The 26,066-nt window shown below is 40.0% G+C and overlaps 1 protein-coding gene across 3 annotated transcripts; it reads right to left on the reverse strand.

Moving 5' to 3' along the window:
* Window positions 1-3,515: 3,515 nt before the first annotated feature.
* LOC107076006 (piggyBac transposable element-derived protein 4-like) lies at window positions 3,516-22,103 on the reverse strand. Of its 3 annotated transcripts, none has more exons than XM_069183811.1 (5): window positions 21,865-22,103; window positions 20,196-21,449; window positions 17,195-17,962; window positions 16,159-16,330; window positions 3,516-5,370 (listed from the first exon to the last, which is right to left on the reverse strand). In XM_069183811.1, exons 2-5 carry the CDS (start codon window positions 20,578-20,580, stop codon window positions 3,666-3,668), a joined length of 3,030 nt encoding a protein of 1,009 aa, XP_069039912.1. In that variant the 5' UTR covers window positions 20,581-21,449; window positions 21,865-22,103; the 3' UTR covers window positions 3,516-3,665. The 3 variants fall into 3 exon arrangements, with proteins under 3 accessions (XP_069039912.1, XP_015194797.2, XP_015194796.2); XM_015339311.2 differs by having other exon boundaries at window positions 20,196-20,437; window positions 21,357-22,103; XM_015339310.2 differs by having other exon boundaries at window positions 20,196-22,103.
* Between the last annotated feature and the right edge of the window lie 3,963 nt (window positions 22,104-26,066).

Genomic DNA, 26,066 nt, shown 5'->3' on the forward strand with positions numbered 1-26,066 from the left:
ACTTTTCTTTAAGGTTAGTTTAAGTTTAATGTGATATAACGTGTGTTCACTTTTTTTTGTATGGTTAATTTAAGAGGGGAGGAAGTGTAATGTATGTAGATTTGCTTGCTGGATCTATTTCCTTTGGTGGATGTATACCTTCTTGGAGGCTATATTAGAGTGGTTCTCAAACTTTTTGGACTAAGTACCACCCCTAATCCAACCAAAGCATCCAAGTACCACTTACAAGTCATGATCTCATAGGAACCCCAGAAATTCTCAATGACCAACATGAGCGCGCGTGCACACACACTCACACATACATCTAATAAATATTATAACAATAAACTTTATTTGATATAGCGCCTTTAAAGGTGGCTTCTCAAAGTGTTTTACAAAACGAAAACAGTAACAACAACAACTAATAAAAAAGCACCATTTCAGTGAGAGGGGTGAGCCTGTTTAGTTAAGCAAAGCAGATGTGAATTAATTTTTCGAGCCTTGATACAATTCACAACAGAGTCTAACAGATTTTAAATCGTCAGGCATTTTCTTGATGGCAAAGGTCTCGCGGTGGATGTTGCAATGCGTCCACTTCATATCTGGAGCAACCTCTCTAATTCGTGCAACTACACAGTTATGTGATTGTCATTGCTCTAGCACCGTCTGTACAAACTCTGACACATTTTATCCAGTCGATGCCATTCTCTTCGATAAATTCATTCAGAAGCTGAAATATGTGCTCTCCTGTAGTTCCTGTTGGTAGCGGTTTCCAGAACAGAAAGTCCTCATGAGACGTACCCTCAAACTCGTATCTAACGTAAACGAGCAAATTGGCCAAATCGACTACAGACTCATCTAATTGCAGTGAAAAACATCTGCTCATCTTAACGCGCTCTATCAGTGTACTTTTGATATAATCCTTCATTTCAATAATTCTATGAGTGACTGTCTTTCGGGGGGGGGGGGCAGCAGGTCTAGCTGTTTAGCAGCTTTTTCTCCACACATAATATGTGTCAGCTCTTTTGCCAACGGTAAATAAGGTTATTCAAAAATAATGTGGGGCTTACCTGCTTTAGCAATCCGCAAGCTTGCATTTTTCCCCATTTCCATTTTTATTTCCGTACTTATTTAAAGTTTTTATTTCATGCGCATGGGAGCGAAACAGACACGCTCTGTGTATTTTTCTCAAATTAACTTAGAACAGTTCTTAAATATTGCTCTGTTATCTATCACGCTTTCCTGTGCTCACAAGATTACCAGCGTTCGTAACACGTATTTCTATGCATTCCTGTGTTGACAACGGCATTATTCCAAAATCCCGTACATTCTCCTTCCTCCTTATTTGCTGGAGATACAGTAGCTTTTGTTAAATACAATTGGTCACTTGCATCTGTAACACACATTCCTATAGAGTGGTATAGAATTACAGAGAATCTCTTGTGACACTGAAGTATTAGTGTATCGTAGTACGTAGGCTGCATATTCGAAACGTATTAAAATACAAAATATGAAAACCCGTCCCGAGCGCACACAACACAGTTCCAGGGTCACCTGGCGTACCACCTGGCGGCACTCCGCATACCACTGCTGGTACGCATACCACAGTTTGAGAACCACTGCTATATTATATGTAATGTGTAATTGGAAAGAAGTTCAATAAATGAGAAGAGCAGCCAGCAACATAGTCCTTGCCTCCCGTTATTTTGTTTCTTTTAGTAGTTTGTGTTATAGCACATACACGACAAAGCTATTTGTGGGGAATCAAACAGAATAATCTTTAAGAGAGAAGAACTTCTCAGCATCAGAGATTCCATTCCACATAATGTAAGTTTTTTTTTCCCTTCAATCAAAATTTTTGATGTGTTAATCAGGGCCGCAGTTCTGTCTCAAGTTGCACGACTCAGGATTAGGGGCAAGTGAGGGGGGCCAAGTACGGTTTCGTCGGAGAGGAACGCAAACACCTCTCCCCGGGATCATCCTCTGAAACTTCTGCTCTCTGAATAATAAGCTGGATGAATTGAGGCTCCTGATCAAGAAAAAAAGGATTTTTCCCTTTCATCTATTTTCTGTTTTTCTGAGACATGGCTCAATGAGCTGATCCTGGACAATGTGCTGCAACTGCCAGGTTTTCAATTCTATAGAGCGGACTGGGAATCGGAGTCATCAGGGAAATCTAGGGGAGGGAGAATTTGCTTCTATATAAACAAAGGCTGGTTTAAGGATGTAACAGTGTTATTAAAATCATGCTCTTGTGACCTAGAATCACTTATTATTAACTGCAAACCTTTTTATTCCCCTTGTGAATTCACCTCTTTAATTCTGATCAGCGTATATATTCCACCACAAACTTGTGTGCGCAAGGCAGAGCAAAAACTTGAAGATCAGAAAATCAGGATGGAACAAACACATCTAATTCTCCTTCTATAATTTTGGGGGACTTTAACAAAGCAAACATGACTCAGGAACTCCCCAAATACAGACAGCACATTATGTCCGCTATTAGGGATTAGAGTACATTAGATCATTGCTACACAACAATAAAAGACTCATACCGCTCCATTCCACGAGCAGCTCTGGGACATTCCAATCACATGTTGGTCCACCTTATACCGTTATATAAACAAAAACTAAGATCTGCTAAACCTACTGCTATTACGGTTAAGCGAAACCATAGTAGAGCTACAGAGCTGTTAAGAATGCACAGACTAGGACATTTATAAATATGCAACGAACAGGCTGGATGAATATATGGACACTGAGATGTCATTCATCAGTTTTTGTGAGGACAGTTGTATCCCCACAAAGACTCGTTTTAGATATAATAATGGCAAACCCTGGTTTACATTGGAACTTAGCCCTTTCCACCCCCGCCCCCAAATGGAGGGTTTAGGTCAATGACCTCCTGGAATTGATGTACTCTTTAATATTTTGAAATATCTTGGAAAGCATAAACAGCAACGACTTGGTTAGGGCCTTGAATTAAAGAGAACACCCTAGAGATACTTCGAGTATGTCTTAGAACACACACCAGACATAAATATCAAAAAGAAAAACTGGAAAAAATAGCAAACACATTTTATTGTCCTTCTTCAAAAGGCAATATCTCAAGAGACCACTTAGAATTTCCAATATGATTCTCCCAAATTCAGTTTTGCAGTGCTTTATACCTTTCAGAGGGTCTTTTATTGGTGCTGCTGTAGTAGAGAATTGACATAATCACACATGTGACCAATTGTGATGGATGTTTCTGGTTAATAATAATAAATCAAGAGCAACCAACGCCCTCGCTTGTTGGTTTGAGTATTTTTCATAGTGCTCTTCCTCAGCTTCAGTTATTTGATGATCAAGGAGACCTGAGAATGAGTCTGAATAAAACAAGAACACAGTTACTCTAATATTTCACTGTCCTCTTGTGTACAAGAAATCTATTTTCTTCCTTATTCAGTTTTTCAGTTTAATGAGACGCTTCCTACATCACAAGTAGACAACAGCAATTTTGTCCCTGACATTTCACAAAGAAAAACACAGGTGTCTTTTCATATTAGTTTTTACTAAAAAAAAAGGTGAAAAAATGATCATGAACTGTACAAAATAAAATTCTATTTACATAAAAACAAAACATAACACGGAACAAACAGAAGACAAAGTACACCAGAGCAAAGCAGTTTGTATAAAAATAAGTACTACTTTTTCATCCGCAGGTGCCATTCCTTAAAACAGTTTCTGTCTACAATAAGACACAAGGAAATGTTGCATTTCTCACACCTCCAGGGGGTTTTCACTTTCTGTTTCTTCTCCATGCACAGAGCACACACCCGGCGCCCTGTCGAGGCCTTCCTAGAGGGGTCTAACACCAGCCCCTCTGTGATGGCAGAAGGCAGACACATCTCTGTAGGGCTCGCTGTCCCCCCTTGCTGCTCCTCAGCCCCCAGGCTGGCAAGTTGTCTGCACAGCTGCTCCCTGAAAGCTTTGTGAGTCAGAGCCTGAGAGCTTTGCAGCCCCGCCATCTCTTTGTGCAGCAAGAAGCTGTTCACCACAGCAATGTCTATGAAGTGAAAGAACACCTTTTTGTACCACTTTCTGGTCTTGTGTGCTAAATTGTAGTTCTTGATCAGGGCATCTGACAGATCCACCCCTGCCATGTGCTGATTGTAGGCCTTGACGGGGGCAGGGACAGGCACAGCCTGCATATGCCAAGTCCCATCAGGCCTTCTCACCTTGCGCTGGACCGTGTCTCCTATGTGCGCCTTGTGGATGGTGCTACACATCGTCACCTCGTGGGTGTCCATCCACTTGGTAAACAGCAGCTCGTCACATCTGATCCAGCGCAGGCACCCTGTCTCAGCCTTTTTTGGGAGAGTGTTCTCCTTTGTGCTGGGGAACCCTGGATGGTTCTCCCTAATTGTGCCACAGGCGCCAAATTTCAGTCTGTAGAGGTCACGGAAAAGGGCTGAACCAGAGTAAAAACTGTCAACATAAACATGATACCCCATGCCCAGGTACGAAACCTTGAGGAGGTTCATGACGGAGTCGTAGCTCAGCCCTTTTCCTGAGGCAGACTGGGATTTGCCTGTGTAAATGGTGAAATCACAAGTGTAGCCAGTGGAGGCATCAGCCAGTACAAACAGCTTGAAGCCCCATTTTGTGGGCTTCCTCTTCATGTACTGCCTGAAGCCGATTCTGGACTTTGAGGCCACCATCCTCTCATCAACTGCAAGATTCTGCCGGGGCTGATAGAAAGACTGACAGGCCAGCAGCAGGGAGTCTAAGAGGGGTCTGAGCCGGGAAAGGGGGTCATATTTTGGGGTGCCTTTTTTCTTATCGTTTTCCCTGTCCTCCTCTGGGTCACTAATGTGCAGTGTCCAGGAAATGGCCTCAAATCTTTTCCGGGTCATGATGGAGCGACAAAAAGGAACATTGTAGGGCACCTGACGACTCCAGTAGTCTCTCATGTTGTGAGATGTTAGAAGCCCCATAAAAATCAAAATTCCCATAAACTGGTACATGTCCTTTATAGACACTGGATTCCACTCATATTTTATACCTTGGGCCCTTCGCTTTTTAGCATTTTTGTTGGTGTTTGTACAAAGGCTCTGTACAACATTCACACTAAAAAAGAGCTGAAACAGATCGAGGGGGGAGTATTTCTTGGAGGTGTCCAGTTGGGCCCCAGGTATCCGTTCTGGACAGAAGCGAAACTGGACAGGTTCCACGTCCTCTTCTTTCTCAGTTTTCCACCTGCCCTCAGGCTCAGAGGCTGTGGGGGGTATTGTTCTGGCAGGCTGAGGGGGCAGGGTTGGAATCAGGCATCCTCTCTTTGTCTGAGGACTGTCAGTACTCTGAGTACACTGACTTGTTGAGGGGATGGGGAGTTCTTCAATGTCCTCACTAAAATAATAGAATGTAAAAACAAAATTTGAAAATAAGAATAACATTTTCATTACACTGAACAACTGGCAATGAGCTTTTAGACAATCTGTATGGCAGAATAGCACCAGTTTCTTTTTTAGCCCCCCTACACCCCCACTTAATTATTAGGTGACAAAGTGTCGGCAATAGTACAACACTCTGAATATGTAATCATCCAACTACAGACCAAGGCCCCAGAGAAAGAGCTAAATCTGCCTGCCTGTAATTGCAAGTATCAATGGTCTGCCCTCTGCACTTTATTGTCAGCTGCCCAAGGAACATGAAATACACAACAATAAAACTTTTTTTTCTTCTTTTTTTAAACCCAACTCCACCCCCCCAACAACTTTGGAGGACTACTTTATTTTTATTTTTTATTTTTTTCACTCTCTCATTTTTTTTATTAGACAATAACAAAAAAGTTACATTCACAAAAAAAGATCATTTAAAAAACTTCCTACTATTCTTAACATCCAGTGCCATTCAAGTATGTCTCTAATGGGCCCTAAACATTCCTATACTCATTACGTTTCCCCAGTAAATTATATACTTCCTACTATTCTTAACATCCAGTGCCATTCAAGTATGTCTCTAATGGGCCCTAAATATTCCTATACTCATTATGTTCCCCCAGTAAATTATATGAAGACTTCAAATTTAACTTGTGATAGAACCTCTTAAATCTATTCTTTGTACGATGGTCCTGTACCGTCCAATATTATTTTTTAGCAATAATACAGTCAAAAAAGTATTTTTATATTGAATTGTTACTTTAACCTTTGATAAATCACCAAGGATACATGTAATGGAAGTAAGTGGAATTGAGATATTTAGGTGCTTGAGAGCTTTCCCCACTGTGGAGGTCCAGAATGACTGTATGTGCTGACAATACCATAATAAGTATAATAATGATCCTTTATGTGTGTTACATTTGGAACACATTCCCGTATTATGCTACTTCATCTTTTTCATTTTTTCTAGGGTATAATAGAGTCTATTTAAAATTTTGTACATAAGCAGTTTGTTATGTATAGCTCTAAATGTATAACTAACATTATGCCACACAGTGTCCCAGTTTATTTCCTCTGACCCTACACAGAGATCAGCTATCCACTGAGATGCACACATATCAAAAGACTTGTCTGACCTTGCATTAAGAAGGTTATAAAATGTTTGAGCCTTTACTTGTATATTAGTTTGCAATAGTTTATTGCTGTAATTATCCAGTTCTTGTTTAAATTCACTTAATGGAAAGGTTTTAGACTTTTTAAGTAAACTTTAAAGTTTTTTAGGTACTTTAAAAAATTATTTTACTGTAAGAGATGTTTGATGAGATAATTCAGAAAAGGACAACAATTTGTTATCTCTAATCATATGACCCAATTTACTAACACCTACTTGAATCCATTCTGACCAATTAATTGATCAGTATAGTTAGTCTTGGTGATCTAAACAATGGTTGATGTACAGATAGTAAAGCATCATAAGATAAAATTTTATTGCAGCTTTTTAATATTTTAAAAGAAGAACCAATTGTTGTTTCAATTAAAGATTAAGGACATGCCTTGCTGTAATACAAACTTTCTAAGGAGATACCTAGCTCCGATGCTGTATCATGCTCAATTTGTACCCAATCCTTTTCTATTTCTAATTTTAACCACTCCTTTGCTTGTACTGAGCCAAATGCCAAGTAATAATTGTAAAAATTAGGTAGGTCTCGCCCAGCTTTATTTTCTGCTGTCTTTCAAAAGAACAATGAGCTTTTTTCCCTTTCCAGACCAAAGATGTAATCGTTTTATGCAGTACTTCAAACCATTTCTGGTCAATCTCTACTGGTAGCATTCTCAGTGTATAATTTACTTTAGGTAGTACATCTTGACTATTAATTCTATCCCACATGGACATTGGTAAACATTTCCATCTGAATATGTCCCCATTTATTTTATTGAACAAGTCTACTTGTTGCTGAGATTGATTTGTGCACATCTGTTAAAAACAGTATAACATCATCAGCATATAGAGCAATCTTATAGACATATTTATGAACACCTATACCTTTTATCTGTAATGATGCTCTTATTTTGCAGGCTAAAGGTTCAAGTGCTAAATTAAATAGTAGAGGTGAAAGAGGACACCCTTGTGTGGTGCCTCTACTGTATATAAACAAAAAGGTTTGGATACAGCTTTTAGTAACTATAGATGCCCGTGGACTGCAATATAAGATTCCAACCCATTTAATAAAATATGGGCCATAACCAAACAATTACAGCACATTACATAGGTACTTCCATTCAACTCTGTCAAAGCCCTTATCAGCATCCAGTGTGCATATAGCTGATGTTGATTTACTGAGTTAAGCATGATAAATCAAATTAAACAGCTTTCTTTTATTATCTGAAGAATATCTATTTTTCATAAATCCAGTTTGATCTGGATTTATGATTTTTGGTAGCACCTTATATAACTGATTAGCAAGTACTTTAGCTAGAATCTTATTGCCCAAGTTCATAAAGCTTATTGGGTGGTAACTACTGCACAATGATGGATCTTCTTATATACAAGGGTTATTAGAGACTCCCTAAATGATAGTGAAGTCGTATCTGTTAACCACATATTATTAAATGTTTGCAGTAAGATTGTAATAAGTATGGACTGAAATGTCTGGCAGAACTCAGCTGAAATCCATCAGGTAGACGTGATATATTATGAGAAAAGGAAGCAATGGCTTCTCTAACTTCTGTGTCACGATTGTAATCCTTCCCCTTTAAAGGCGCTTCGGCTCTTTCACATTTTAACTGATCATGTGCACCTGCCTCCTATCCAGCCCCCCCTTCTGCTGTCTGCGCAGGGTCCTGAAAAACGTTTTGTGACATTCTGATACAGTGAGAGATGACTCAAGAATGTTTCTATCTTCTGTACTAAGTTTTGGGAACTCTGTATCTTCAAGAAAGCACTGCATATCTTCCAACGTGCTAGAGGCTTCAGATTAATATAGTTTTTCAAAGTAACAAAGGTTGAACTTATTTCTTTCTGATCTTGGGTATTTGACTCATCCATTTTCTTGATGCTGCTAATAGTATTGGGCATACAGTGCTTTTTTAACCTGGCTACAAGCGTTTTCCCTGCTTTTCCCCCCTCTTAACAGAAGATAAGTTGTGCTCTACTTAACGCAAACTCTTTTCTTACTCTTAATAACTCATTATATTGTAGCTGTACTTGCATCAGATTAGCCCAGTCTTGTTCGTAAAATTTTTTGATAATTTTGAGCTGTATAGCCTTCATTTTGGTGAGCAGGCAACCTTCTTTTGACTCCCTTTGCTTTTTATGAAAAGTAGGAATTCTAACGAGTTCTCCCCTTAAACAACACATAAGTGATTCTCAAATAATATTGGGGTCAGAGACAGAATTTAGATTGGTTTCCATAAAATTTTGAACAAACTGCTCTACTTGCCCTTTAATATCAGCCTCTTGTAGTAGGGAGTTATTAATTTTCCATATTCCTAAAAGTGTTATTATGTCAGTTAGTGAAAGTATTAACTGTATATGACTATGATCAGAGATGGTTCTAGGATGAATAACTGCATCCCTAGTGTGTTGCATGATATTTTGAGAAATAAAGAAATAATCAATTTTGGAAAAGGATCTATCAGTGAAGAAAGTAGTCTCTTTCTGAGGGATGGAAGACACTCCATACATCTGATAACTTATGTGTATTGATCAATTTGTGAAGTGCTATGGCTGCTTTGGAAGGTTTTTTCACTTGTTTCCCATTGTTTTCTATGCTAGGATTCATTACTATACATTACTATTACATTACTTGAGGTCTCCTCCAAGAATAATATACATGTTTGCAAACCTTACTAATTCAGCTTCTATCTTTGTAATAAATATTGGGTCATCTAAATTAGGACCATATACATTAACAAAAATCACTAACTTAGAGCTCCATTTACCAGTTAAACAAATCTACCATCTTGATCCTCTATTTTGCTTTTGAGTGAAAAGGGAGAAAGTTTATGAATAAGAATGGCAACCCCACCCTTTTTTGATAAAACTCCAGATCCAAAAGCCTGTCCAACCCAATTTCTACAGATGTGATGCACATCCTCAATTTTCAAATGAGTTTCTTGGAGGAATGTGACTTGTTTTTAACCTCTTCAAACTATTCAATATCTTAAAGCGTTTGGTTATATTATTGGCACCTTTAACATTCCATGTCACAATGTTAAGACAATTATCCATTAAGCATAAAAAAATACAGTGTACGAGTGAAAGTATGTTAAAATGTTGTATATACAGACCTCCAAAATGTTGCCTCCAAAATGCTGTCTCAAGCTCCCTCCCCCCACCTATCCCTTTATGATCATGAAGCTCTCTCAACGCCATTATTATATTTTTCCTCATGCTCTGACACTATAAATCTAAAACCGATTCCTTTAGACGTGTATTTTCATTTAGCAATTTTTGCAATGTCTCAACGAGTGCAACCACTTTCTTTTGAAGTTTAGAGTTTTCATTTTGAAGTTCCTCAACCAATGTATTACTTTAACTTACCGCTTCCTTCTAACTTTTGTAGCAGATCCAATTTCTGGAGCTTTTCAGAAATTGAGGCAACTTTTTCAAGAAGAAAGTTCACATCACGTTCAGACACCATTTTAACTTCCTTGGCTTCACTTGAGCTTAAAATCTCTCGATATGATCGTTTATTTTTACACTCGGATTTACTCATATATGGATACTTATCAATATAGTTCTCCAGACTTTCAATATACCCAATAGTTGCTCCTGGTTAGGTTTAGCCTCCTACCTAAGTCCTAAGTTCTGCTCTATGATGACTTGTTGCAACAAAAACAATTAAACTTTTAAACTTATAATAAACATATTGATGGTGGAGATGACACAATTATAGTTATGAGAAAAAGTCTGTGAACCATTTGGAATTATCTGGATTTCTGCATTAATGGCTCCTAAAATGTGATGTGAACTTCATCCAAGTCATAATAGATAAAGACATATCTTATTTAACAAGCACACACAACATTTTACAATGTTATATCTTTATTGAACAAATGGCTGAAACAATCAAGGTCATTGATGAAAAAGTATGTGAACCTCTAGGATAATGACCTCTTGAAAGGAGGGTAATTGGAGTCAGGTATTCCAATGAATTCACGTGTGGGTTTGACCTGCCCTGCCACAAAACAAAAAAAAAGATTTTTGGTTACCTGCTCTTCATAACAGAATTCTGCTGAAGTGCAATATGGGTCGATTAAAAGAGATTTCAGAGGACCTCAGAAGAAGAGTTGTTCCCCCGTACAATCCTCAAACAGACGACAAAGAACCCTAGAGTGACAGCTAAGGATCTGCAGGAATCTCTTGAATTTTATAATATCCGTGTTCATGAGTCTACCATAAGAAAAACACTGAACAACAGTGGTGTTGATAGGAGGTTACAATGGAGGAAACCACTGCTCTCCAAAAAAAACAATGCTGCCCATCTAAGTTTGCTAAGACTACTTTGATGTTCAACTCCACTACTGGAACAATGTTCTGTGGACAGATGAGACAAAAGTTGAACTTTTTGGTAAAGGTGTACAGCGTTATGTTTTGGGAAAACAAAATACTGCATACCAACACCAAAACCTCATCCAACTGTGAAGCACAGTGGAGGGAATATAGAGGTGTGGGACTGCTTTGCTGCCTCAGGGCCTGGACGACTTGCAATCATTGAGGGACCAATGTATTTCAAGTTATATCAGGAAATTCTACAAATAGATGTCAGGGTATCTGTCTGTGATCTAAAACTCAAAAGAAGTTGAGCAATGCAACATGACAATGATCCAAAACACAGGAGTAAATCAACAACAGAGTGGCTCAAACAGAAGAAATTCTGTATTTTAGAATGGCCAAGTCAGAGTTCTGACCTCAATCCCATTGAGATGGTGTGGCGTGTTCTGAAGCAGGCCATTCAAACTAGATATCCCAAAAATATACTGAAACAGTTTTGTATACGGAATGGGCCAAAATACCTGATCAGCAGCCACAAAAAGCATTTGGTTGAGGTTATTGCCAATAAAGGAGGTTCCACTAGTTACTAAATTTAAGGGTTCACATACTTTTTCTGTCAATGACCTTGATTGTACTGTCACGGGATCTACAAGGTTAATTTCCACCTGGAAGCAGGTACCCCCTATATATCTTGCATTTTATTGGAAAACATGTATAGAACAGGCCTTGTAGAGAGTCTGAATTTAAGGTAACCCATTGGGTATCAAGTCTGATCCATCAAAACCTTTATATCCCTGACCCAGTAAACACCCTAGAGTTGAAAATGCAGAAGAAAACCAAAAACACAAAACGCTTTTGTTTTTTCTATTTTCCATAGTCAAATTTTGAAGTTATAGCATTTGTAGGTAACTATACCTTTGTTCAGGCCTTCTCCAATACGTCTAGAACTCGTATAAAAATCTCGCATAAAAATCTGAGACTTGTGATAAACAGTCAAAAATCTCTGCGTGGGTTCTTACACAACCAAACCCTCTCCAAACTGAATTTGTGCCAATATTGGTGGCCAACCATACCTGGGTTTTATGAACAAACTTTAGTAGGGATGTCATTTTCTGTTATTTCAGATATTGTACTTTGCATAAACATTACAATTCTCAATCACCTTATTTTCCTTTACAATCCAAAGTGAAAACATATCAAAAGGAAAGACATGGAGACCTTTTTATATGATGGTTTTACTACATTCTCAAAACAAAAAGTGTCAAAAAAACAAGAAATGTAAAAACTGAAAAACTGAAGCAATTCCTATCAACAATTAGACACAATGCTACATCACACCTTGCACATTTCCATGGAGTTTTTCTCTTTATGTTTTTTTTGCGCAGACAACACATCTTCCACCCTATCACTGCCTTCCTTGAAAGGTCCACCACCCGCCCTTGGGAGATTGCATTAGGAAAACAGGCTGCAGCTGTGCTTGTTGATGCCTCCTGTTTTCCTATCGCAATATCCTCAACCCCCACACTACCAAGCTCCTCTCTGAATTTTTTGAGTCAGAGCCTGAAAGCTTCTTTGTGTAGCAAAAAACCATTCACCACTGCAACGTCAATGAAATGAAAGTACAGTTTTTTGTATCATTTTCTAGTTTTGTAGGTCAAATTATAGTATTTTATGAGAGCATCAGACAAATCCACACCCCCATGTGCCGACTGTAGTCCTTGACGGTGTCAGGGATAGGAATGGCCTGAACCCATCAAGACCCGTTGTGTTTTCTTACCCTGGGCTGGACCGTCTCTCCACTGTATGCCTTGTGGATGGTACTACACATGGTCACCTCACATGTGTCCATCCACTTGGTGGTTCTTGGTAGTTCACCACACCTTATCCAGTGCAAGGTGCCCCTTTCAACCTTTTTAGGGAGGGTGTTTTGTTTTGTGCGGGGGAAACCCACATGGTTCTCTCTTATAGCGCCACAGGCGCCAAAATTAATTTTGAATAGGTCTCGGAAAAGGGCTGAGCTGGTTAAGTAATTATCTACATAAACATTATGACCTGTACGCAGGTATGAAACTCTGACTGAGTCATAGCTCAGTCCTTTTCCTGTGGCAGAGGGTGATTTTCCTGTGTAAATTGAGAAGTCACAGGTATATAGCAGCCATATCACCCTGCAACTCACAACTGGCAACCCACTAAAGCTAAGCAGGTGTGAGCCTGGTCAGTACCTGGATGAGAGACCTCCTGGGAAAAACTAAGGTTGCTGCTGGAAGAGGTGTTAGTGGGGCCAGCAGGGGGCGCTCACCCTGCGGTTCATGTGGGTCCTAATGCCCCCAGTATAGTGACGGGGACACTATACTGTAAACAGGCGCCGTCCTTCGGATGAGACGTAAAACTGAGGTCCTGACTCTCTGTGGTCATTAAAAATCCCAGGGTGTTTCTCGAAAAGAGTAGGGGTGTAACCCCAGCGTCCTGGCCAGATTTCCCATTGGCCCTTACCAATCATGGCCTCCTAATAATCCCCATCTCTGAATTGGCTTCATTACTCTGCTCTCCTCCCCACTGATATCTGATGTGTGGTGAGCGTTCTGGTGCACTATGGCTGCCGTCGCATCATCCAGGTGGATCCTGCACATTGGTGGTGGTGGAGGGGAGTCCCCATTACCTGTAAAGCGCTTTGAGTGGAGTGTCCAGAAAAGCGCTATATAAGTGTAAGCAAATATTATTATTATAAACTGTGGAAGCATCAGCAAGCACAAACAGCGTGAAGTCCCACTTAGTGGGCTTCCCCTTCATATACTGCCTGAAGCCTATTCTTGTCTTTGAGGCTACCATTCTTTCATCAACAGACAGATTCCGTCGTGGCTGATAAAACGATTGACGGGCAGTTAGGATGGAGTCTAACAGAGGTCTAAAGCAGAAAAGGGGATCATAGTCCGGGGTCCCTTTTTTTAGGCAAGTTTCCCTGTCCTCCTCTGGATCACTAAGGTGTAGTGTCCAGGAAATGGTCTCAAATCTTGTTCGGGTCATAATTGACTGGCAGAAAGGAACATCATAGGGCACCCGAGGACTCCAATAATCTCTCATATTATGAGAAGTGAGGAGCCCCATAAAAATCATAATCTCTATATAATTATACGTCCACTATGGACACCGGCTGCCACTCTGATTTTATACCCCATGCCTTTCGTTTGATTGCATTGTTTGTGTTATTACACAGTGTGCACATAACCGTCATGCTAAAAAACAGCTGGAACAAATCTAGTGGGGAGTATGTCTTCAGGTGGGGGGGGGGCTTCTGCTCTTCCTGCCCCAAACAGGTCTTGTGGGCTGGGGTGGAGTGCTTCTGGAAGGAGGAGTGGGAATCTTGCACCCTTTCTTTGGCCGAGGAACCTCAGCACTTGTTGAGGGGGCGGAAGGGGGCAGGTGGTTCTTTGATGTCCTCACTGAAAAAAAAGGAAATTAGAGATAAATACTGAAACTAGGAATGAGTTTCATTATTTTATTACTGACCAATAGCCTTTGTTGCTAGGTGACAAAGTTAAGGCAATAGGATAGCACTCCACATGTGTAATGATTGAGCTGCAGACCAAGGCCTTGGAGAATGAGCAAATTTTGCCTGGCTGTAATTGCAGATGAGTCTGTTTATTCACACTTTAGTGCCAGGAATGACCAAGGAACCCCTTCGATCTTCTAAAAAAAACTCAAATATGTAATATAAAAACTCACAGAGAATAGTGATTTATAAATTTAATATGTCTAAAAACTTTATGAAGACCGAGACGCAAGAAGCAGCAATTTCAGATGTTTACAAATAGTCAACAAGGAAACATAAAAGATTTTTTACTCGAAACTATAATAGCCAAACTTTAGGTCTTGTCTGTGTTGTCCAAGAGACTCTGAAGGATCACCTTCCAATATTTGCAGTAAAAAAAACCATGCAAAGACTTTTTTTCCTTGCAGACAATATTTGCAAACCTTATATTTCTTTGTTTCCAATGAGACTCAAAAAGACAATTTTCTCATATTTACAATATACATTTCTCAGTCTCATATATACAGATAACTTTTGATATAAACATCAATAACAACTTTAGAACTAATAATAGCAAAGGTCTGGATTATATAAATAAAAATACTCACAAATCCAGCAGTGGATCCAGTCCTTCATCAAAGGCATCTTCAGAAAAGGAATTCGCGCTGACCAGACCTGACTGCATATCCGACTCTTCTCCCGACTCTTTTCCCAGATACATTTCTTCAAGTACCAGAGCAACCGTAGTCTTTTTCGCTTTTTTCAGTGCCCTGCTTGCCATTTTTTACTTTTTTTGGCTAAACCCAAAAAAAGAAAAGGGAAGATGCGCTCCTTTTTATTTGGTTTCAGACCGCTCCAACTTATCATTGGGCAGCTTAAGACCCACCCTAAATTTCTAGTGGTCAAAATTCACTGATTGACAACCTTTTCCACAAATTAAAGCAGCAAAAAGACAGAGAAACTGTTGCGTTATTTGAAAGCTACAAGATTTGACAGCTCTTGAGGGATGTATTTTTTACAAAAACTTGGCTGGATGGTCAAGTCATGGATTCCTTCGTTTTTTAACAGTAAGAATAATGGTTTTTCATATTTTGGCAAGATTCGGCTTTCTAATTATGTTTTCATTGTAAAAAAGTAGAATGCGCAACAAGTTTATTTATTTGAGCACATTTTGTACGGTGTGGCACTGAGGAAAATATTTTTTTTATGTACATATTCCACAGTAACATTTGGATTTGAAATACATCTGAAATTTGAATTTTAGATTGTCCTTTATCATATGCTATAAGGTTTGTAGAGTTTTGTTTCGATTTTGCAGGTAAAAATTTATGATATTGACATGCTGTGCTGGCTGGGTGTTTTTATTGGGGTTTGTGCTAGTTCATTAATTTATTGGTTTATTGCACAATAGTGTCACAGCTGTGGAAACAAACTTTATGGTTTTGTTGTGATGATATTGGAGAATACTTGTGTGTAAGAAAATTTGTGGAGAGGTTTAAAAACAATGTTGTTTATCTTAAGGAAACATTAACTTAAGGCTGGTAGGTGCGGGGTCGCAAGGCACTAACAGTTTGTTCAATAAATATATGGCAATGTAAAATGTTGTTTGATAAATAAAACTGACTATTATGACTAAAATGAATATCAGATCACATTTTAGGAGCCATTCATGCATAAATCCAGATAATTCCAAAGTGTTCAAAAGCCTTTTCTCTAAACTGCATACTTACAAATCCAGCAGTGGGTCCAGTCCATCATTGAATACGTCTTCCGAGAACGAATCCGCACTCTCCAACCCTGAGAGCCCGTCATCCGACTCTGCTCCTGAATCCCCTTGAGAAATTCCTTCTATTACTTCTGGAACACTAAACATTTTTCTCTTCTGCCCCTTCTGGGCTTTACCTGTGTGATGTCAAAGGGGGAAGGTCAAGTCAATAATGACATATTGAAAAGATGTAAACAATAAAACAGAGTTCTCAAAAGATAGAGAAAACAAGCTCTCACCTTTTAGTACCAACACCACAGCAGTACCCGAGCTCCTTTAGTCATTTAACTAACCAAAAGTATTCCCATGTTAGTCTAAAGCTTATGGTTTTTATCTCCAAATGATCTCAAACGATCAAAAAATAATACACAATCCAATATTCATTCTTGTCAGATTGTCCACAAAGTTCAAAAGCACAAGGGTTCTTTCCTTTGTTTTCATACGGTTGTTGTGCCAAAAAAAGGCATCAGCTGAGAGCTTGTGTGTTGAAAGTCGTCTTTATTTCATATGCATACGGAAGTCTTGTGTCCCAACGCAAGACTTCCATATGCATATGAAATAAAGACTACTTTCAACACACATACTCTCAGCTGCTGCCCTTTATTTTTGCACAACAATTTTGGCCCTGCTTGCAGCAAATGTTTTGATTAAAATGTGACAAAACCTAATTTTATTTTAGTCCATTGAAAGTAAGACTGATTATAGTCCAAATTCATTCAGTCAACTAGAATACATTAAATGTGTTCAAGTAGGTAGCTGTGTCAGTATGCGTAGGCTGCAAAGGAACAAGTTTGATTAAATGAAGGTGATTAGAAAGTGACTATGGCCAATAAGTCTCTATAATTGACATAACTAAGACTATGACTAAATCAAAAACTGCAGACTAGATTAACACTGAAAGACAGTCCCTGCATTTTCATAGAACATGGTCTTAGTATTATCACTACCGGGCTGTAATCTTTGCTGTTGTCTTTCCTTTACCAGTTCCTACCAGTACTGACCTTTCTTTGTGTGCTGTAACCAAGTACTGTTGTCTTCACCAGATTCATCATTCTCCTTCTCTGCATGGTCAATCAACTGGAGCTCCATGTTCTGCTCTGTTACTTTAAACTCATTCACTTCTTCTTTGATCTCTTGTGCAAAGGCAGAGGTCAGTTCATTACAATTTTCAGCAATATTTACAGAGTCCAGATTATCAATCTTCTCTGTAAATTTCTTAGATACTAAGGGATTATTCAATTGTTTAAACCACCTCTGCGATGACAGTCTCTTCACTTTAACAGAACATGGCCTTGATATTATCAAACCTTGTAGTTGTCGCTGTTGTTCCCCCCTGTACTGACTCTTCTCTGTGTGCTGCTCAGTGATGTTCTCTTCACCAGTCTGCTGCTCTTCTGTATATACCAACTGGAGCTTCATATTCTGCTCTGTAAGATTAATGTCATTCGGTTCTGCTTTAAGCTCTTGTACAGACACAGACTCCATTTTATCACAACTTTCAGTAATCTTGTTAGAGACCAGATTAATCTTCTCTGTAAAATCATCAGACACTAAGAGCTCAGGTGTCTCACTCTCAGGCTCTGTCTTTAGCATATGCACAGAGTCCAGATCCTCGACACTCTGTCTGCTCTCTGTGTGCTGTTCACCGAGTTTCTCTTTCCCTTTTGCAGCAGTGAGCTCTGTCAGAATGGAGCCCCACTCCTCCTCACTGTCCTGCTGTTCAAGAGGAGCCCCTTCCCAAGCATCAGGGAGATCACTGGCCTCTGACCCTGCAAACACAGGACAAGAGAACATGACTTTTAACATGGGCTGAGAGTAGTGCTCAGAAGGAAATAATACTCACACAAAAGAAGATTAAAATTTAAATTAGAGAGCAAAGAAATCAAAGCTCATTTTCAGACATGGTATATGCCACAAAGTCAAACACACTTAAGCTGTCTGAACACAGATAATGTGAAAGGAACTGGAAGTAATAATTATAAAATAAAAAAAAACAGATTTAATCCAAGTCTCTGTCCTGGTAGGTTCTGAATCCAATAGATCCAATAGAGCGAGAGGGTTAACACAAACACACTGACTAGACACTACATTACATTAACACTGCACTGAGAGAGAGGTTAAACACACAATATTCGATCACATTAAGAGCACAAAGCGGAAAGAAAGGAGGAAAAAACAAGGAGAAGCAGAGAGAAGAGAGAGGAGTCAGGAGGAGTTGGGACTTGAAGTTTGTGCCAAGCGAGAGCTCCTACTTCATGATCATCCAAAACAAACCTGACTGGGGCCAAGTATTTGAATCTTGCTAGAGAGAGCATGTTATTCTGTGTTTTTAGGGAACTTCAGGTTTCTGGCTAAAGGATACATCAGTTAGAAAGATCTTTCCTGTTTAGGGTGCATTTTTATGGAAAGGGATATAGGCTCCCATAAGGGCTGGGTGATAATTCTATAACGATAATTATTGCAATATAATTCTCCTCGATATAATTAACAAAAGTTTGATAAATGTTAGATATATATATTTATGCTTTGCGCATGATATGCACATGCGCACAAAATACTGGGCAACTAACATGGTGTTGTTTACCCACACGGTGGTGGCTGACAGGATTGTAGTTAAGAGTGAAGAAATGAGCAACACTGAAGCAAATGTAGTGCTGCCAACGACCAGCTCGAAGGACGATGACATCGTCGACAGAAAAGGTCATTCAACATTCATCACACTGCAGTATTTAATTTTTCTATTAAGATATTTAGTAAATTTTACTCATGCATATTTTGACATAAAAAAAGACTTGAATAGTCTCTAACCTCAGATTTGTTTAATGTTTCTGCTGTTTGGCAAGTTTTTGTTCTGTTCTTAAAATAAAGAGTTGTTTAATTTACCAATTAACTGTCTGGTTTCTTCAACTTTCACTCAGGAGAAAAAATCTGCCTTTAAACTTGAAAGAAATAATGATTTGACATTTATCGTGATAATTATCGATATCGACTGATATGAAAATTTTTATCGTGATAATGTTTTTGGCCATATCGCCCAGCCCTAGTCTCATTTCTTGTGGCATCCAGGGTGCAGGGGGAGATTTAACTGCAGGTCGCATTGCATTTAGTTAGAAGGCAGCTTCTCTCTTGTGTGGCCTCCGTATGCATATTAAGAGCATTTAATATTAAGCATATTAAATGCTTAGTTGCAGTCAGGTGTTTTCGGTGTGACCAGAATGTTAGGCTTCTGAAACGCCTTGTTTGTAAATACTGTACATACTGTAACTTGCATGTTGCATGTTTTGTTGTGTGTAGTTTGTGGCTTGTCATTGTTACAAATATTTGTTTAAATACACGTGTGGATTATGACTCCTCTCACCAAAGCTGGCACAGAAGAAAATAGAGAAAATATTCACATGCCTCTAATCATACCAGCTGCTCAGGTATATTGCCAGAAAATACTTACTAGTTGAGGGTTTTGAACGTTTATTTTACTTATTGACTTAACTGCTCGGTTAATTCCTGATTTTCACTATTTTTGTAACAATACAGACACACTTACTGGACACTACAATACAATAACACTGCACTGAGAGAAAGGGATTAATACAGACACTGACTGATTGGACACTACAGTATATTTACACTACACATGGGGGGGGGGGGGGGGTTAAATGCAGGACTGTACTCTTTAAACCTATTTATATAAATGTTATATGCATAATCACAAGTAAAAATATAAAAATCTAAACAAATATAACGTAAATACCATATATATATATAATATATAGTCTAATGACGTCGGATTATACACTGATTCTGCAACTGTTGAATCTGAACGAGTTGTTTCTAGCACCATAACCGGACAACAACAGTTCAGTTTTCAGTAAAGAATCCTGTTGCTACATCACACAAGTCTTTCTCACTTCACTCTGCATCTCTCGACTATATTCTCACCTGTGACGAAGTTAAAGACACGTTTTTGAACACACACACTGACTTCACACAAGTCACTGCACTGACCTGACAGCTTCCGTTTCGTGTCCGTTTCTTTTATTTCTGCAGCGACTTCACGGGGAAGCGTGTGTCCAGCATGATCTGTCTGTCCCAGATCTCCTCCTGCTCCCGACTCCTTCTCCCACAACTGTAATCTCCACTTCAGGCTCTCGTTTTCCTTCTTCAGAAGCGCCATTTCACTCCCGAAACTGTCCTCCACACACTGTGTGATTTTAAATACGGCCCGCCTCACCAGAATCTGGGAGATGCTGTGGAGTTTGATTTGAAATTCGTCCTCAGACTCACACATTTTGTTTTGGAAAACTTCTGAAACTTCATACACGATCGATTTGAGTAAAATCTCTATGAAAGAATGAAGCTGTGTTTGCAGATTTAACAAGAACTCCGCCATCCTTCTTCAGAGTCGGTCAGAAGCAAACGCTTGCGGAGTTTAAACACAAGAACTTTGTTCTTTTTTTATCAACACAACCGGCTAGACGTCATTACGTCAGGTTCACGAGGAAAAAGGATTTCTTTTAGTAATTCAGGCTTTTTCTTTATGATTTGGCTAAGGCAACAGATTCAATTACTACCATGTGGGTAAAATATCCGCGCAGCATGATGACGTAATTCGTTAGTGCTGCAGCGGCTTCTAAAAGAGGAGTTTCTGCAACAAGATATAAACCTCACTGCACCTACTCTGCTAGTGCCACCTAACCAAGAAGACTGAATCACCTGTGAGTTACGTTGATCGTGTGTGTGAATTTCGTGCAATTGACAATTAATTTCCACGTTTTACTTACAGGACATACTAACTGATTAATGCAAGAGTTCATAAACTATTCTTAAATCGAAGCACGCATCTCTCATTATCTACTGCCCTCAATTTTGTGATAATAAAACGTCAAATACAATCTCTTGAATAAACGTTACTGAGCGCAGTTCGGGATCAGACAAGACACCAAAATTAGAACCATACGTGGCCGGTGTCGTATCGAATTCACTATATTGTGGAAATCGCTATCCCCTTTAAAAATGCGAATGTGCGTGCAGTGGAAATCAGAGGTATAATTTGTCTGCCTGCTCGTGTACATTTCCTAAGGTCTGTAGGAAACGCAATTCTAAATTTTAAGGTTTAGGTAAGTATTACAATTATTTGCATGCCTCGAACAAAAACAAAAGACTCACAAAAGCATTGTTTGTGTAGCGCCCCCGAAGAGGAAAATGATTAAATCAGTCACTCAACTCGTTGTTTCCTCATCAGTGGCTTTTAGTGCGAATCTATATAGAATGAAGTTTACAGTAATACATTATGAACAAAGAAAATAAGTTGAAAGTTAAAAATGCTTCTTAATTTTTTAAACGTAACGTTCACTGGCAATATAAATGCAATATCACTTTGCTTATTAATATGCAAAAAACACTAGAAAATATAGAAAACCAGGAACAGCGAGATAAAACTAAAGCTATTACCGAACATGAACTAATTTGCTAATCGCTAAAACATTCACATTTAACGTACCAAATACATTGCCTTTATGCTAACCACGAGGATTCGCGCTCCTAACTTTGTTCTAATAACTCAGTATGACTTAACAAATACATTCAAATATGACCGGAAAATACTTTTGCCATAATAACAAATAATTGATAACTGTTTTCTGAAAATAACAGTCGTGTTTTATACACTTTTTACCTGAAGAGGGAAATGATTAAATAAACTCAACTCGTTTTTCCTCATCAGTGGCTTTTGGTGCGAATGAGGAAAGGCAAAGGGAGCTCCCTCTCGCTGTATTTCACAGACAAAAGTAGTAAGTTACCTATCAAAACTGAATTTAGACTCTACGGGTAGATAACATATAAACAGATTGAACAAAATAACATCTCAGTGAAAACGATTTGAAATAACAACGTCCATTACATCCCATTACATTTGCGCCTAGTAAACACGCAATTCTGAATTTCAGGTTTACTTAAGTATTACAATTATAATAAATGAGGTGATAATCAGCAATTACGTCTTCCTATGAATTTTGTCTTCATGTGCATTACACAAACTAACTCATGGAGAGGAACCGAAATAAACATAAAAATACAGTTTGCTTTGTTTTTTTCTTTACCTAAAATATTTTATAGGTAGGCAGAAAAATTCACCTTAGCCATGTTACCTGCACACAATAGTATCCCCTTACATACGTCTCTGTCCCCAGGAGATACCCCAGGGATATGCTTCTCCACAGTGTGCGAGTGTGGAATCTGGAATCCCCTGCACATTTAGTGGCTGCTGCATCCCAAAAAGCTGCAATCTGTAACAGAAAAATGAAAATGGAGAAAATTTTTTGTTCAACCACCATTCAAGATGTCGATTCAAGATCTGATCTTGACAGACTGTCAGATAAAGATAGCAGTCATGTTACATTTTGTGAAAATACCATTATGTATTTGGAGTCTTGCACTACAGCACCTTATTAGGTGTTATTATAATTGTTAATACAATTATTGTTATTACAAGCCTTGAGTGAAGAAAATCTCTATAGTTGGCTCTGAACAGGAAAGAAAATCACTTTTCACCAAGGATATGCTGCACAGAGTAGGGAGGCTCAGAAGAATGTTAAAGCAGAGATTAGGTTACCAATCTCTGTTATAACATAAGAGTATAACGATTGTTGAGGATGAGACCAGTAAAAGTAAAGTAAATGATAACATCCCATCATGCGCTGCATCGTATGCTATCAAGTCAGTGGTGGGAATCCATAAGAATTGTGGCCGAAACATACAGTTGAAAAATCATAAAAGGGTTCCAAAGTAGTACAATGAAGTTCTGGCCAAACTAGTTACAGTTAGATGGAAAACGGTGCACAGAAGAGTTTATTAGAGCTAAAAATGATGTTTTGTGGCATGAAGCACATTTTTAATAATATCCAACTCAGTATGAAGTTATGGCCACACTAGTTACAGTGGCATGAAAAACAGTGCAGAGGAGCATTTATTTGAGCTGGAAATGATGTTTTGTGGCATTAAGCAAAATTGTAATAATATCCCACTCTGTATGAAGTTCTGGCCTCACTAGTTACAGTGGCATGTAAAACTGTGCAAAGGAGCGTTTTTTTAAGCTGAAAATGACGTTTTGTGGCATTCTGCACTTTGTCAATAATATCTGATTCTGTATGAAGGTGAAGCCACACTAGGTACATTTATATGTAAAACCATGGACAGCAGTGTTTATTTGAGCTACAAATGACCCTTTGTGGCATTCTGCGCACTGTTGTTAATATCTGACTATGTAAGAAGTTTTGACAGAATCTAGTTATAGTGGCATGTAAAACGGTATACAGGAGCATTTATTTGAGCTAGAAATGACGTTTTGTGGCATTCTGAGCATTGTTGATAATATCTGACTCTGTATGAGGTGTAGCTATACTAGGTACATTTAGATGTAAAACGGTGCACAGAAATGTTTATTTGAGCTGGAAATTACATTTTGTGGCATTTTTAACATTGTTGATAATATCAGACTCTGTATGAAGTTCTGGCCACACTAGTTATAGTGGCATGGAAAACAGTGCAAAGGAGCATTTAGTTGAGCACAGGAGTGTTTATTTTAGCTGTGTAGTATCCTCTCACGAGGCACCAGTAATGTAGGGTTTGTGCATTTACTGGGACAATTCTTAATTGTAGCAGTAAGTCACAAAATGATTCTTTTCATGGTCTAAGAATCCGGCCTTGCGGGATAATTCAAACAACGCACATACACGGGTACTAATACATGAGATACATTTATTAATAAATAAAAGGTGCATATAAACATAACAGATCTTATCATGAAGGTTAGCAGAATACAACAGGTATATATTCATTCATGAAGAGTTACCAATACCAAGAGGACATACATTCAGTATATAATTCATTTAGACCGTTTCGTAAATGAACTTGGTTACAACTTCTACACTAGATACTCAAAACAAGTACATCACTCATAGGAATTAAATTTATATAAACTCTGGTTTGGATAACAATTGAATTCTCGAGCAGTAATGCAGAATGTTGAATACTCATCCAATCTGTGTGGATTCAGATCTCCTGCACGCACAAAGGAGCAGTGGCAGCTTTGTTGCTGTGTCCCATCGGCGCTCTCTGGCTCGGTGCCAGGCAGTGCTGTGCAGCTTGCGATGTGGTGGAAGAGATTCCTGCGTCGATGCGCTGTTAAAGCTCTCTGAAAACCAGCTAGTTAGTGTTGGCTGAAACTAGCAAGCATTTGTGCACAAGAGAAAAGTGACTGCGGGTCCCAGCAGGCCAGGAAAAGGACCGGTTCGTTCCTGATGAAGCGCTAGTCCTGAATACTGATTCAGCTGTCCACAGTTCCGACCTGTCCACGAGGCTTGCTGCTGATGCTAACCTCGGGTGGATCCTTTGGGTACAAGCTGGCAACCTCCGCTCTCCGCTGGCACCATCTAGAGATAGTGGTATGTAAAACAGAGCTGAAAATGACGTTTTGTGGCATTCTGCACATTGTCGATAATATCTGACTCAATATGAAGGTGTAGCCACACTTAGTACATTTGGATGTATATATTGGATGTCGTATATATTACCAAAAATGTGCAGACTTTTCAGCTCAAATAAATGCTCTTTTGCACTGTTTTAGAGCGACAACTAGATGCTGCCTGAACTTCTTACAGAGTCAAATATTATCGACAATGTGCAGAATGCCATAAAACGTCATTTCCAGCTCACATAAACACTCCTGTGCACCGTTTTACATCTAAATGTACTTAATATGGCTACACCTTCATACAGAATCAGATATTATTGTAGCGCATTCACCCTGGGCAGAGGCCGATGAGCGCCCAGCTGGGGTACGCGGTGAGGGGCAGGACAGGAGTGGAAGTGGTCAGGGTGGGGTTTAGGAAGGCCGCTGACCAGTGCAGCTGTCCCACAGTGAAGGGGGTGCACCCCTGGGTGTTACTCTTTCTCTTTTCTCTCTCTTGCTCTCTCTCGGGCGCGGGCAGTGTGGTGGCTCGTGCTGTTGGCGGGGTGCGTGTCTGTCTCTCTCTGGAGGGCGCAGGAGAGCTGCACTGGCTCTGGCTGAACAGGCTGATGCCGTGTTTGAGGAGACTGGTGGGCACCAACGGAGGGGCACTCCCTGCCGGGCAGTGGAGGCGGCGCACAGGGAATCAGATGGGGAGGAGGAGACGGCCAGCTGGCGACGTCGAGGGATCGACGACGGCGGGTCATCTGCCACTTCTGTGGGGAGAGGGGGCACATCGCCTGGGAGTGTTAGGCGCCGGAGCCCCGGGGACTCTGGAGACCGTCGGGAAACGGGAGTGGGACGGCCTAAAGGGGGGAAGACCGGCCTTGACCAACGCTGCCTCCGCTCCGGAAAGCCAGAGGGAGCGCTTCACCCCATCTGCTGCTGTGGGAAGGGATGGCCACAGCCTGGGCTTATTTCTTCCCTGTTTCATCAAGGGCAGACCCTGCCAGGCCCTCATCGACACCGAGGTCCTCCGCAAGGGGGCGTTCACTGTGCGGTTTGGGGCTGCGAGGGTGAAACACCCCTTCTACCTCGCCCCAATCCGCGAGGACTGTATCCTGGGGTTGGACTGGTTGCAGCAGGTGGATGGTTGCCTTGACTTGGGCCTTGAGAGTTGGTGGGGCAGGGGGAACGAATCTGTCTCGCGGAAGGCGGGGTGGGAGGTGTCCGGGGCGCACGGGCTGACCGGAGCGGGAAGTGGAGGCGGCAGCAGTGGGGGTTGCCAGGGCCTGTCGGAGCCGCGGGTGTCGAGGCGAGCATGCCAGAGCTGACTCCCGGGCCGCCTGGTCGGGTGCTCGATGGGGCGGCTGCTGGGGGGAATGCGGGGACCAAGCGCAACGGTGAGATAGGGCGTGCTGTGGGGGAGC

This window comes from Lepisosteus oculatus, chromosome 25 (genome assembly GCF_040954835.1).
Source record: "Lepisosteus oculatus isolate fLepOcu1 chromosome 25, fLepOcu1.hap2, whole genome shotgun sequence".
NCBI lineage: Eukaryota > Metazoa > Chordata > Actinopteri > Semionotiformes > Lepisosteidae > Lepisosteus > Lepisosteus oculatus.

Bases quoted from the DNA above. Each gene is read 5' to 3' on its own strand.
- LOC107076006 (XM_069183811.1), bottom strand. From the start codon at position 20,580: ATGGCGGAGTTCTTGTTAAATCTGCAAACACAGCTTCATTCTTTCATA. The intron at 17,963-20,195 runs GTCAGTGCAGTG...CTGTGTTTGCAG, and splicing joins CACGAAACGGAAGCTGTCAG to GGTCAGAGGCCAGTGATCTC. The intron at 16,331-17,194 runs GTCAGTACTGGT...GACATCACACAG, and splicing joins GTTACAGCACACAAAGAAAG to GTAAAGCCCAGAAGGGGCAG.